Source organism: Danio rerio, chromosome 1 (assembly GCF_052040795.2).
Source record: "Danio rerio strain M-AB ecotype USA chromosome 1, GRCz13ab, whole genome shotgun sequence".
NCBI classification, from domain to species: domain Eukaryota; kingdom Metazoa; phylum Chordata; class Actinopteri; order Cypriniformes; family Danionidae; genus Danio; species Danio rerio.
In genome coordinates, this window is record NC_141021.1 from 28,595,001 (window position 1) to 28,610,911 (window position 15,911).

Consider the following 15,911-nt stretch of genomic DNA (forward strand, 5'->3'; position numbering starts at 1 on the left):
TCTGAGCTTCATAATCACAGATTTGTGATTTTCTATTTGTGGATTGGTGGACTAAGGAAACCTTATGCAGTTTCACATTGTTTATTGTTAGTAACCTGAAGGTATATGATTTGTATTTGCTCTCATTAGTTTCAACTTACGTTATGGCATTAATAGAAATATTCACCATGAAAAGTGCAGAAGTGCATCACTGAGACAGCTGAGCATGTGCTCCTTATAGAGCTCTTTAGTGTTTAAAAAAACATTAACCATCACATAAATTGTTCCATTATTCACCATTCACAACAATTTCTCTATTGTTTCCCTCTCTAACGCTCTCTTCTCTCTCCACACACACACATACACACACACACACACACACACACACACACACACACACACACACACACACACACACACAAACACACACACACACACACACACACACACACACACACACACACACACACACACACACACACACAAACACACACACAAACACACACGATACAACAGACCTCATTATTCAATGAATCAAACATGTTTAGAACATATGCCTATAAGTCAGCCTGGTTTGTAAACTGATGTCATGTCTGCAGCTATTTCATTTAAATGATTGATTCAGAGTAATTCTTCAGTTTGGTAAAAATAAACAAACAAACAACGAGGAAGTCATGTACATAAACTGTTTAAAAATAAACTGAACAATAGCTGACAGAAAAAGAAAGAAAACAGATAGTATTTTTTTTTCCTCGCCATACCTTTGTGGGGTGCAGAAACAAACTGCAGTGCATTAAATTAAATTAAATTAAATTAAATTAAATTAAATTAAATTAAATTAAATTAAATTAAATTAAATTAAATTAAATTAAATTAAATTAAATTAAATTTAATTAAATTAAATTAAATTTAATTAAATTAAATTAAATTTAATTAAATTTATAATTTTAAATTTTAAATAACAATAATAATAATAATAAAAATAATAATAATAATAATAATTATTATTATTATTATTATCATCTCTGAGTTTTATTGCTTATAACCAACCAGTGCAGTGATCCATGAAATTGGACTGTACTTAAGTATGCATAGCAGAATTCCATAAAATGTTGCGCAATGTTGAATAGGATAACATAAAAAGGGCTTTTTTCACTTTTGAATCCATCTTCTGAGAGACCTTGACAGCAGAGGTGTGAGAGAACACGAACAGCGTGGCCTCCCCACCTTTCCTCTCTTCCTGCCGGAGTCTTTTCAGTGGCGGAGTGATTAAGGAGATGTCTTATCACACAATGCCATTGGGTTGTCCTGCCAGGCTTTCTGTCTCGTTGGGACACTTAACCCCTCATCGCTAAAAGCTTTTGGGGTCAGCTCTGGTTCAGTTTCCACAGCAAGTAATGGCAGCTTTTGTCAAAACAAAGGAAATTCAAATGGGGCAAAAACAGGCCAGGTTTCAGGTGAGAGGAAGGAAGAGCTCATCTAAATGCCTCTACATGAATATGGCACAAGACAGAAAACCGATGCTTGTTAGAATGTCAGTCAGTATAACAATCATAAGCATGACTGCATTCATTTAAGTTACAATTCACAATATATGTATTCTCGTTATTTTCAATATAGTATTAAGTTCAGCTTAAAGTGCAATTTAAAGGTGTAACAAGGCATGTTAGCTTAATTAGGCAAGTTATTGGACAACAGTTGTTTGTTCTGTAGCCAATCAAAAAAAAAAAAAAAAAAAAACTTCAGAGGGCTACTTATATTGACTTTAAATGTATTATTCTTTTTAAAAACTGAATTATCCTTGCCCCATTAAGCATCAGTTCAGAAACAGACACACAATCTATACATTTTTTTTTTTTTTTTAATATGCATTAATGAATCAGAAAGACCACAGAGGCTAATATTCAAAATCATTTCAACAAAAACTCTATTATGTGCTTGTGCGTTTTCAGGCCATCCGCTGTACTCTGGTAAACTGCACATGTGAGTGTTTCCAGCCTGGCAAAATCCACCTGCGGACATGTGACCAGTGCAAGCATGGATGGGTAGCGCATGGTGAGTATTAGTCAGTGTATCAGTATAAAACTAGCCTGGTCTTATTGCATACAGATGTTTATACAAATATATACGTGTGAATAATGTATGCCAGAAAAATAGTACAGTATTTCTCGCTTGCTTAAACACTGTAAGCAGACTTTTAAACTAAAATTTCAAATGAAGTTTTTCAAAAAGCACACCCACTTCTCTAATGTATTAACATTATTCCCCGCTTTGACACGTGAGTCAGATTATTCAGAACAATTTCTGCAAAACGCTACACACAAATCCCTGCATGTCTCTCTGCGAGGTTTGGGCATTTAGAAAAACAAAATATTCTCTTAAGTCAGCCCAGTTTGAACTCAATTAACTGACCAGTTCAAAGTGAAAACACTAGGAGCTCTATTTTATCGATTTAAGTGCAAAGTCTAAAGCGCAAGGTGCAAAATCATTAAGGGTGTGTCCGAATCGATTTTTGCTATTTTAAGGATGGGAAAAAAATGGTCTGCACCCTGGTGCATGGTCTAACATGGTTGTGCTCTTTCTCCTATGAGTTATGGGTGTGTTTTTAGCATAATGTGCAGTAAACCAACCAGAGTCTCATCTCCTATTCCCTTTAAATGGCAGTGTGTCATGCAATGGCACATTTGTTGTTTACATGGCGGACATTGCAAATTAACTGAATGCTTCACCAATGAGAAAACAGTTAAACAGACCATCTGCAGCGCAAAGATAAGAACGAGCCTCCTCTGTTTGGTCTCTTTACTTTCCCTTTGCTTTACTTTTACTCTTTACTTTACTCTTCTTTACTTTCGTGGAGTAAGGAAACAGTGGAAACTCACTCCACTGAAGACATTGTTAGCCTAATTTAGTAACTTTCTTTGTGTAGCCTAAAGGTTTCTTTTAAAACTTTTTCTTAACTATGTTCAAATACAATTCCTTTTCCTATGCTCCATATGGTTGTGCATACATCTCCAAAACCTGATAGGTGGACAAATCTAAGCTTGTTTTTATTAAAACGAATATAAATTTGCATATAATATATACTACTATTAATAATAACATTATACAAATGCAAATTGTCATGAATACTACAACAGAATTGAATTACAAAGCCTCCCGAGGTGAAGAAGGCAAGGAGGTAGTGGTTTTCATATTTATGTAGAAAATAGAAAAAAAAAATTTTAAAAAACATTTTAAACCTTTAATTGTTTTCATAGATGAAGATATTTGTGTATTGCTGTACGTGTGTATCGAGCAATGTGTATGTGTGTTTTGGGCCCTCGCAAAGGTGCCTAACCAACACACTCTTTAAATTACAAAAACTCTGCGCCATTGACTTTAGACCAGCTTTTAGTTGGTTAATTGCGTGGTCTATTTCAGTTGCCTCAAATTGTCAACGTGCCAACAATGAACCTTAACACACCTCATTTTCAGACCAGCACACCCAGTAGGCCTGTCACAATAACACTTGGACATGACCTCAATTAGTTTTGGTCATGCATAATATATCACCCATACATAAAAACCAGTTCTAGCAATGTTTTAGCTGATTATGCAACATCTCCCTATATTGGAATTATTTTATGTGGGTATCCGAGAATTAAATATAGATCTGGTACCAGAAAATACAGCCTCGGTTACTTTTTACCTTGCCCTAATATGTCTCTTTGGAATTAAAAGGTTCCATCTGCATTCTAAATGATTTTAAGAAATTGAGCTTAAAAATTTTTTGCATTCCACATAGCAAACAATATGCGTGTAATAGTTCTCTTTCATACATTAACATGACAGATTCCACTAAATGTTCTGAAGCATAGCTTTTCAAGAAATACAATCGGTCTGCTTATTAATTTAATTGGGGAAAAAAATGGTGTTGTAACAATATGTTGATGTTTGCAAAAGTTTTTACTTTTTATAATATTCATTTAATGTTTTAGGATGAATATTTTTCTTGTTCAAATTAAGTATACAAGGCTGTGCTTAAAATTTTGTCCAGTGCAGATGTTAATTTTATGTTATTAATATGGTAATCTTTATTAAATTATATTCTTTATATGAATTATTGAATTATATTTATTGAATTACATGCCCCATGAATTAAATTAAGCATTTGCACTTCAAGGCTTAATGTCAATTTTTAAAAGAAAAAGGGCAATGAGCAATATAAGTGAATATATACTGTATGAAAATAAGCTGTTATTTATTAAGAATATGTGAAAAACTCAATATTGACAAAATTGTCTGACAGAACTTTATAATTTGAAGGTGGTGATTTGTTAACATTTATTATTATTTAGGATATGGGATTTAGGATTTTCACATTCTGATTCCAATGCCTAATTATTCAGTTTTTAAAATGACTATAATTAAATAAAATGTTCTTAAGAATAAAATATTATGTGTTTTTTGGAGAGTGCACTTTCATTGTGATGCTATTAAATTTTTATATTTTTTTTAATATTGTGAAAGTCCACGAAATGACACAAATGGATTTGCTATTGAGACAACACAGTGGAAAACGTGAAAATTAGTTCTAACAGCAAATAAAAAAACAAAAACAAAAAACAACAACTAATCATGCCCTACATGCCTTGCAACATATTGTGTCAGGTGTATGATAGGACACTATGAGTCAAAATAGATCACACTCATCAATCAGGACTTTCAGCAAATATAAGAAAGAGCCTATATCATTTATTTTAGCTTCAAGAATTGGTGACACACTGCACTCTTTATGTTTTTCTGAACAGATTCAGTGCTTTTTGGTACACTGAAGTTTTCAAGTAATTGTGCTGCACTTATCAGCAGGTTTGCAAGGTGGCAGCTGATGTTCAAGTTGTAGCTTGTGAAGTCAAAATTATTAGCCCCCTGAATTTAAGGCCTCGCTGTTTATTTTTTCCCCAATTTCTGTTTATCGAAGAGAAGATTTTTTTTCCAACACATTTCTAAACATAATAGTTTTAGTATCTCATCTCTAATAACTGATTTCTTTTATCTTTGCCATCATGACAGTAAATAATATTTTACTAGATATTTTTCAAGACACATCTATACAGCTTATAGTTACATTTAAAGGCTTAATTAGGTTACTTAGTTTAACTAAGCAAGTTATTGTATAACAATGGTTTGTTCTTTAGACTATCGAATAAAAATATAGCTTAAAGGGGCTAATCATTTTGACCTTAAAATGTTTTTAAAAAATAAAGTTTTTATTTTTATTTTAGCCAAAATAAAACAAATAAGACTTTCTCAAAAAGAAATTTTTTTTTTTATCAGACATACTGTGAAAATTACCTTGCTCTGTTAAACACCATTTGGAAAATATTTAAAAAAAGAAAAAAAAAATAATTCAAAGGGGGACAAATAATTCTGACTTCAACTGTAGTTCTTGTTCATGAATAAGGTAAGAATGAGTAATGAAGTTCTCCAGTACTCCACTGTAAGACCCCGTTTTCACTGATGCGTTTTAGTTTAAAATGGCGTTCCACACTCCAGTCTACACTGGCATTTCTAGCGTTTCTGAAAAGCTCTCCGTCCACACTAAACGTACATCACATGACCATACCCACACTCTGACATGCGCTGAAATTTGCTTCAGCGTCCTCATGTATTTGGCCATCTGAGCTCCAGGCAGTAAGTGGAAGATTTGCGGGCACCTCCCCAGGTGAGAGCAGCGTTTATTGGTCAGTCCATTCAAAATCTGCTGCTGGATCTCATATCCTTATAGTTGTTAAACGTGATCTAAAAATTATCTTGTGTATATCTAATGACCCTGTCTTTTGAATCTATTTACTTACTTGTTCTCAGGTGAAACTGATTACTTACCTTTATTTCCCATAGGCCTGAAAGTTGTACTTTATACTATTATAATGCCCATTACTGATTATTAAAACTGATAAGAAGAGATTGCTATTCTTATAGCTTCACCATGCATTTTCTCTTATAATCATTTTGTATTGCCAAAACCACAGTAAGCCTAATGTTCCATAATTTTCAATGAAAATGAAACTGTTATGTTAACTATTAGGCTCCATTTTTTTAAAAAAATAAATTTGCATACAGTGAAGATCATGGTTATATAAATATATAGGGCTTAACATTTTTAGTGTTTGTTATGTTTAAGTTAATATCAAAATTAAAATAGACAGTATTCATTATTATTGTTAAGATTGTTAAGATGAAACGTAGCCAGGGTGATGTGAAAGACGTTATAAAAGTGCACACCCCTTACATTTGAAAATGTGCCCAATGTGTGGCATCCTCTGGCTTTCGTTTCCCCTATAAACTTGAAAAGTTTTAACATTGTGTACTTTATATTGAGAAAAAGCCCCAATCAGGGAGCCAATGTTGCCAGCCTCACAAAAGTCTCTGTTTTAAGGTCTCAAAAACTCCAGGATAATGTAGACGGAAGGCATAACCATAGCAAAACTTATGCATTTTAAAACTAAAACCTATTGTAAATGGGGCCTAAGGCATGTATACATGTAGGCTATTGTATAAAAAGAAAATGTATCAGATTGTCTAAAAATTTATGTCTGCAAGTTACTGTAACGTAATCAGCAACACAACGTACCAGTTTTAGTAGTATTTTTTGTAAGTGATGTTTGTATTTTTGAAGATTGAATTGTGTTCCACAATATGAAATACAACAGAATCTAAAGTTCAAAACTTTTCAGAAAAGGGGCATCACTTCAAGCTATGTATTTCAGCAATGGAGAAAAACTGTAAAATAATTTAATCGGTATATTTTAGATGAATAAACCTTCACCAAAAACCTACATATACCACCTGCATATTTATTTATAAATTATATTTCACTTGTTTGTTTTTAGTTTAAAGTGTAGTCTTGCCTTTAGTGTCAACCTGAAGTGGCTCAGTATACAATGAAATGTGAGGGTCATGGGCTTACCCTCTTTATCTGTCCATTTATCTGTTTCTAAACAATCACTAGCTAAACAATCACTCTTCATTAAACTGCCTCTTTACTTATAATTCTATTAAAATTATTTCCCCTCATATTTAATTATATTAAAAATAAAAAGGCATAGAAAGGCCAAAAAGTAGCTGAAGTGCTAGTGAAAACATCAAATGAAAAAGACGACAGTCAAAAGGGATAGAGTTAAAAAAGAAAAGACAGAGTAAGAAATAGACAGTTGGTTTCATAGAGAGACAAAAGAAAACACCTGTTGGGTTGGGATGAAAGGAAGAGAGACAGGCCTAAAGGGACCATCACAGGGGCCCTTCGCCTAGTTTTAATTTCACTGTGAACTGTCAGCCACTATCTTTCCTCTCCTCCTCTTCTTTTCACTCCTCTCTGCCATAGACTTCTCATTTTGTCTGTAGTGTTGGCAGCCATTCTGACAAGTAGTTCTTCATTTTTTATTATGTTCGTGTCTAGCAAGGTCTGTTTTCAGGCAAAGAGCTAGTCAGCACAAAAATCAGTCCTGTACTAAAGGAGTAAAAAAAAAACAGGTGTCACACGGAGTCAGACAGCACGAGAGAGAGAGTTGAAAGAGGAGTCGATTGGTTTGATCCCACTGTCCTTTCTTCACAGAGGTGTTGCGGTCTGCAGGAGTGTTGTTTTTTTGTTTGTTTTGTTTTTTAACATTCACACAGAAAATATTAGCCCTCATGTGAATGTTTTATTCATTCATCATTTTCTTTTTGGCATAGTTCTTTTGTTAATCCGGAGTTGCCACAACTGAATGAACCACCACCTTATCCAGCATATGTTTTATGCAGTGGATGCCCTTCTAGCCGCAACACATCACTGGGAAACATCCACACACACTCATTCACACTCATACACTATGGACAAATGGGAAAACACCATATAAACCGGAGCACCCAGAGGAAACTGCACGCAAACACGGGGAGAACATGCTAACTCCATACAAAAATGGCAACTTACCCAGCCAAGAACCAGCAACCTTCTTGCTGTGAGGCAAATGTGCAAACCACTGCACCACCGCATCACTGTGAATGTTTTATTCGTTTTGTAAACTTTCCCTAAGTGATGGTTAACAGAGCAAGGCAATTTTACAGTATTCCTTCCTTTTGGTGAAGGGCCACTGTTATCTCCATTTACCCTGATTGTCTACAGGACAAGCCTCTTATTCAATAACTTTTCTAATTATTTTAACTTGCGTAGTTAAAATAATAACCTAGTTATGCCTATAACTGCACTTTAAGCTGAATACTAGTATCTTCAAAAATATGTTGCAATACCATGTACTATAATCAGTGCAAAGACAAAAGAAATGAGTTATTAAAACTATTATGTTTAATAATGTGTTGAAAAAACTCCTCTTCATTAGACAATGCTTGAGAGATAATTTTAAAAGAATATAACAGGATGGATAATAATTTTGACTTCAACTATGGGTGCTTACCAGCTTTGTGTTTGAGCTAAGTTAAAATAAAAGAGTTATTTCATTACCCTTTGATCATAACCACATGCACTACTGTGACTAGTAATAAATAAATAATTTGGTTTCAACAACTATTAACCACAACAAAAAAAAAAAACATATTAAAAATTCTTGCAGAAGGAAGCACTTTAGAACATCACTAAAGCATCCCAAAAGCACCCATTGTCTTACATAGCAAGCATCATTGTCATCACTTTATATTTTTAAATATATCATACAATCTATATAAAATAACTCTTCTTTCTTCAGCTATGTACATATTTGTATAAGATTAAAAATAATATACAGAGAGATGCTGAAACAAAATTTACTGAAATCACAAAAGTGAAACTGAAGCCAAACTATATTATTATTATTATTATTATTATTATTATTATTATTATTATTATTATTATAGTATTGTCATCTGTTTACACACACAATCTTTACACACAATTTAAAAAACCTGACACTCAAACAACAGACCTTATGCTAGCTATCAGCCTTTGACTGTTCAAAAAACACCCTTTGTAACACATAACACACAGTTCTCTATGTAACACATAAAAAACTTTAAGCATATTGATGTCCTTTTTCAAACTCTAACTCGTCAGTGGCTCACCATCACTGGTCACATGTGCAAACATGAGAATATGATTTTTTTTTTTTATACTGTGCATTACTATATTCACAAAAATAAATACTGTACATTAAAAAAAATCTCTTACTATTCTTTTGCTTAGTTCCTGATTTATCAGGGGTCAGAATAAACCACCAATAATAATACTATTAAAAAGCATTGTGCAGTACTGAATCAGCCAAACGGGAGTCTATGTGGGGCAAACTGTGAATCACTTTTGTTGCTTTCAAACAAAATTCATGCAATAAAATTACCAAACAGTTTTGTCTCTACAAGTTGCAAAAACTATAAATTTTTCAAATGCTAACATACCTGCTTAAAAATTGTTAAAAACTTTTTCAAAACAGAATGATTGTAAATTGCATGCCTTTTTTTATTAGAAAGGATTTTTTTTTTTGTAAAGAGCTATACCTTGGAAAGTTTTGTTGGGAATACAGGTTAGTAGGCAAAGAAGAGTGATAAATGGTGATTAATAATTAGTGAAAGCAGGAGTACGTGGAGGACAAAGTGTTTGTCATTTTATAAGCTCAATACAATCAATATCTAAATTTCTACATGTACCAACCAAAGCTTGCCTCTTTAACTTGCAGTTTGGTAAATGTTTCTAAATATTGGAACTGTGGTTGTTTTCACTTGTGCTGTAAAGTAGGCCTACTACATTTGCAACACAAGTATTTTTTTATTCTCATCACACATTTTAACCAATATGTAATGTAAATAATGTAAAATTATATACTGGTGTAGATAAAAAAAAATCATTCAAACTTCAAAAATAGAGGTTTCTGTAAAAAAAGTCTGCAATGCTGCCTGTTGTTAGTGTTTTAGGTAATTGTGTTATGAATGGAATGTATGTTTTTTGAACAATTTGAGAATTGTTGTCAGTGGTATGGTGTAACAAACTTATTTTGAAGTGTACATGAACTGTTGTGCTGGTTTGAGAGACTTTTGTAGGCAAGCTGAACTGCAGTTTAGCATCATTTGGCAATGCACACAGTGTGAAGCGTTTTGAAAATGATACTTCAGTATTGCACAATGCTTGTTACGATGAGGAAAAACTGTAATGATAACTAAAATAAATAAGTAGTTTGGATTTAATCTTGCTTTTGCTTGCTTTCTCTGTCTATGACTCTATATCGTGAAAACATATCGTGTACATTTAGTAGCACAAGAAATACTTTGTTATGAATATGTGTGTATGATATATCAAAAAAAGTTATGGCTTAGGTGTTTGCAATTTGAGATGTGTTTTGTTATATTTTAAATGCAATGCTTCATTTTGCAAAATCAGAGGGTTTCAAGTTTTGAAAAAAAGAGGAAAAGTTTTGAAAATGTGGGCAAAAAAAGTTATGAAAGTTATTAACACACCTAAATAATATTACACATGTAAATGTTCTTCCAGTAAAACATGAATAAATATTTAAATGGTGAAGTGTTCATACAGTACAATATGTATCTACACATACATGCATACATAAACTCAAATGATAAATTTTAAATTAAGTAAATATGGGAAAATATTTTGGAGTAGGCTATTTCAGTCTCATCATATGCCAAATCATATATATATATATATATATATATATATATATATATATATATATATATATATATATATATATGTGTGTGTGTGTGTGTGTGTGTGTGTGTATGTATATATAGTTGAAGTCAGAATTTTTAGCTCCCCTTTTTTTCAAATTTTTTTGTTTTGTTTTTTAAATATTTTCCAAATGACGTTTACCAGAGCGGGGAAATTTTGAATGTATCTCTAATAATATATTTTTCCTCTGGAGAAAATCGTATTTGTTTTATTTTGGCTAGAGTAAAAGCAGTTCTTAATTTTTTTTAATCGATTTTAAGGTCAAAATAATCAGCCCCTTAAAGCAATATTTTTTTTCGATAGTCTACAGAACAAACCATTGTTATACAATAACTTGACAAATTACCCTGACCTGCCTAGTTAACCTACTTATCCTAGTTAAGCCTTTAAAAGTCACTTTAAGCTGTATAGAAGTGTTTTGAAAAAATATCTAGTCAAATATTATTTATATATATATATATATATATATATATATATATATATATATATATATATATATATATATATATATATATATATATATATATATATATATATATATATATATATATATATATATATATATAGGCGACGCAGTGGCGCAGTGAGTAGCACATTTGCTTCACAGCAAGAAGGTAGCTGGGTCGCTGGTTCGATCCTTGGCTCAGTTGGCATTTCTGTGTGGAGTTTGCATGTTCTCCCTGCATTTGCGTGGGTTTCCTCCGGGTACTCTGGTTTCCCCCACAGTCCAAAGACATGCGGTACAGGTGAATTGGGTAGGCTAAATTGTCCGAAGTGTCTGTAAAGGCTGGAAAGGCATCTTCTGCGTAAAAACTTGCTGGATAAGTTGGCGGTTCATTCCACTGTGGCGACCCCAAATTAATAAAGGGACTAAGCCGACAAGAAAATGAATGAATGAATGAATGAATGAATATATATATATATATGCCATATCCATAAGCCATTATAAATTGAATAATGAATATGAAATTCTTTATGATAAATCTTTATGGGTTTTTATGTAGTCTCTAATTGTGTGTGTTCTTGTTTTTGTGATTATAGCACTAGACAAGCTGAGCACACAGCATTTGTACCACCCGACGCAGGTGGAGATCGTGCAGTCCAATGTGGTGTTTGACATTAGCAGTCTGATGCTGTATGGGACTCAGGCAGTACCTGTGAGATTGAAGATCCTACTGGACCGTCTGTTCAGTGTCCTTAAACAGGAAGAGGTTCTACACATTCTTCATGGCTTGGGCTGGACTCTGAGAGACTACGTTAGAGGCTACATATTACAGGTAAATTAAAAACTAAAACATGATTCTATTCACAACATAACTGATATCATAAAAACACAAAAAAGGCGTGCCTTTCATATATTGTGAGGTAAACAATACAATGAAGCAATGGATTTTCTAAAAGGTTTCCTATTATTCTGCCAGGGACAATAGAAAAGATATGAAAAGTTAATAAATAAAAGTGCAAGAAAATAGAACCATCACGACTGAAGCCAGTTACTGACTAGAACCACCAAGATGTTTTCCCACACCTCTTGCTCTTTAATTGGAATCAGACACATTTCTTAATCAAAGGTACAGGGCTTTTGGGTTCTCAACAAAACCAAAGTGTTCCTGTATGAATTAGTTAAGAGCAACTGAACATGTGCTTGTGGTTAGCCTTGTGTGTCCAACGCCAATAGCAGAGCGAGGTGGATGGCTTTGGTTTGGAGACCATGCCTAAGTGGAACAGCATGCTGAGCTTGAAGGCGGTTTTGAGGCCTTGTACAAGGAAATGGCTTCTGTGAGTAAATCTCTCCCTCTCGCACACTTTTTCTCTCATCATTTGACTGGAAGGAATTGTGAAAGGCTGTATTTTTTTACTGTTCAACAGTCATTTGTGGTGTCTGTTTGTGTTTCTCATTGCTCTACCCCTGATGGCTTATTTGAAAAACCCCCAGACATTAAAAACGACATGGCAAAATACTAACTACTCTATTTGATATATTCAGCAATTTTTTAATTAAAAAACTTTTTATGGGTTTCCAATCAAGACACTTAATTATCATGTTTAATAATGTTCCGAATATTAGGTTTTAGTTAGCAAACATATAAGAAAATAAACTTAAAAAACAACTGAGTTGGTATCTGATACTGATCTCATAATAGTACTAGACTAAACACTGCCCTTAGTATGTGCAAGATAGCTGTTAAACCATGATGTCCAGCTCATCTGCCCTAATAAATAACTGTATAAAGTTTATTACAGTCAAATAAATGATTACATTTCATAATATTTGTAACATTATACAAAACCTGCATTTCAGTCTGATTAACATTTACAAGTATGAATAAATGATGCAGTAAGTCAGTTTAATGCTTTGCCTATGGTTTATTATTATAATTATTGTAAAGTATACCAACAAAAGCTGCTATTGGGCAAATATGTTTTGTACTTCCCAGCATCTATTCTATACAAAGTGCAGGTAAACGTCTGATTCAGGACTGACAAAGAAAAAAACACTTGAGCTCTTGCAACCACACTAATGAATGTTCTCCTCCCCCTCTCTCTGCCTCTCTCTCATTCCCAAACTGTCTGTTCTGTGTCTCCTCTTCTTTTTGGAATTGTTTTCTTGTTATTTACCTGCCCGCTCTCCTCTCGACCTCATCTGTCTGTCAGTCTAGAAGCAGAGTGTTGAACATTGTTAATCAGAGCCTTGACACAAGATGTCACAACCCACGGAAGGTGCCAGCAGGAGCATGTGCACAGGAATCTTAATTTTAATCTCATAAATATTTAATGCAAAAAAGAGAAAAAAAGAGGTGTGGAAGAGAGGAAGAATGAGAACAAGAAAATGCACAGAGTGAGGGTTTATGAATGCATGTGTGCACTACTGTGTTTGTGTATACTTTTGTAGAGCAGATGTCATTTCTTGTAATATTAACACATTTAATTAAGTCACCTAAAATTACACTGAATTAGGAATACTTTTTTTTTTTACCGTAGTATTTTGTCATGTTTGGGTGACAGAATATCAGTCAGCTGCAGTTTTGACTATTTTGTGTCTGGCAGTGCCACAGTGTGATGTGTTCTGTTCTTTACTGAGAAAGTTCATAGGTCATTATTAAACTTTGTGGTTTATGAATAATCCCCCTCTGCTCTTTGCTCTCTCCATTTCCTTCTGTCTGCCGTCGAGCTGTCTCCTAGATAGCATACCTGTCACCAATAATAATTCAACAACGCTCACTCTCAGAAGTCAAACCCGTTGCCTGTCATACTTTTCACTGGTGCAGTTATCATCTGCTAGATCGCTCGCACACACATTGACAAACACACACAACAGTGATTTTGCCATGAAATGTTGACACACTGCACATCAGATACAGTTGCATTTCTCTCTCTTCTTTATGTTCTCTAAGTCTATTTATCTCTTTCTCTAATTCTTGTTATGTCTTTAATTTTGTGTTATATGAGAGAAACATATATGTGTAGGTCTTTCCATTGTGTTTTAATAATTTCATATAAATAATTATATTGTTCATCTCACTAAAGTACAGCAGTCCTATTGCACATGTAAATTGAAATTCCCTGAAATATGTTTTTTAGAAAGGCCAAAGATGGCCATTGATCTTAAAATATAGTTCACTTATAATATATCTTAATAAAATAAATAATATTACTATATTTTTTAATATAAAATAATTTTATCTAACAATAAATGCATATAAACACAAATGCAAAATGAATAAACACACACATTAACAAAATGACAGATAATACAATATCAGATTACGATTTCAACAGCACTCTCCTGTTGTTCATAGACTTTGTGCAAGAAATTGCCGGATTGACTACTAGAAAGAGCCTAAAACTAATTGGCAAATACAGCTCTGTGTCGGCAATAATAGTAAGCTTGCATGTTTGGAAAAGATGATGTTATCTATATCCTTAGTACTGTTAATAATGTACTGTAAAATATACTTGATTATATACTTGATTATATACTTGATTGTTCGAATGCTGTGTTGTTTTACTCATTATTAGTTACTCCAAATAAATAATCAAACCTGTGTGTGTGTGTGCGTGCGCCTTTAGAAGGAAATTTATATAGGGATTAATCATTACACAGGGCTGGCTGGAATACTCGATTCTGATTGGTCAGTTGCCAGATTTCATGGTTGTCCCGAGATAACAACCACTAAATAAAGCAAGCTTATTCAGAAACTTTGAGTCACTGTCATTAAATATATATTTAAAACCATATAACATCCACATTCATATTTATCAGCAAGTCTTTCACGCCGCAGTTTTTGACTTTTTGGCGCGGTCTTGTAAATGAATTATACGGATGTCAGTCTATGCTTTATTCAGTCAGTTTGATTTCAGTCAGCCTAGCGTTTGACAATTTGGTGCCATCCTGTGACTAAATAATGTGCAAGTTGTCATGAGCTGTTTTTGTCCGCTTTGCATTTAATTAAAGATTTAATAAATTATTAGGGCTCAAAACAATGTTTTGAGACTAATTTCCAAGGTTTGTGATAGCCGTGTAATAAGCGGGATACTGTAAATACATCAAGGAGATTCTTCTATAACAACCTCATGGATGTATTTTGTCCTTAATTTAATGTTTTTTAATTAAAATAAAATCATTCATTGTAAGCTTATGCTAACACACAGTGCATTCACTAGTTAACAATAATGCATTAGTAAATTTTGAACTAATAAATGCTGTACAAGTACTGTTCTTTATTAGATTGTAATAATATAAACATTAACTAATATTAATAGGCTATTACAGAATAAAGCCCGACAGGCATACTGGCTTACATGGCTAATTGCCATAAAACGTAAGAATTAGACAGAAAACATTTTATGAATATAGTTATTAATTATTTAAATAAAAGCTTAACTGACATAAACAAATGTAGCTGAATGGATGTGATGTAGCATACAGTACATTAATCTGAGTATTATTCAGTCACCAGATGGCAAAAAAAGTAAAGAAAATGCAATGTTGACAGAAAAATTGCTTAATAATGCATACACAAACCTACAAATTATCCAGTCAAAAGCGGCATGACAGACAAGGATATATGAATCTGGATGTATGTATATGGATGTGAACGTATTCCCTGACAGTCAAGATAATTTCAGGTACCCGGATGAGCCTATGTTATTAGTTTCAGCAGTTGTTAGCTGTTGCGAATGACCAATCATAATCAACTATTCCAGACAGCCCTGTTATCTGCAATAACAACCACCTGAAACC

General features: G+C 33.2%; 3 protein-coding genes across 9 annotated transcripts in view; 1 reads left to right on the forward strand and 2 right to left on the reverse strand.

The window, feature by feature from the left end:
• sh3gl2a (SH3 domain containing GRB2 like 2a, endophilin A1) overlaps nt 1-15,911 on the reverse strand; it is a 527,445-nt gene that overhangs the window by 421,668 nt on the left and 89,866 nt on the right. The gene's annotated exons all lie outside the window — the stretch shown is intronic.
• bnc2 (basonuclin zinc finger protein 2) overlaps nt 1-15,911 on the forward strand; it is a 194,527-nt gene that overhangs the window by 135,688 nt on the left and 42,928 nt on the right. For all 7 annotated transcript variants that reach the window (XM_087235916.1, XM_087235917.1, XM_087235919.1 and 4 more), the window contains 2 exon segments: nt 1,932-2,034; nt 11,708-11,943. In XM_087235916.1, the coding sequence (XP_087092042.1) occupies nt 1,932-2,034; nt 11,708-11,943 (339 nt within the window).
• LOC147846851 (uncharacterized) overlaps nt 1-15,911 on the reverse strand; it is a 707,546-nt gene that overhangs the window by 99,186 nt on the left and 592,449 nt on the right. The window lies entirely within an intron of this gene.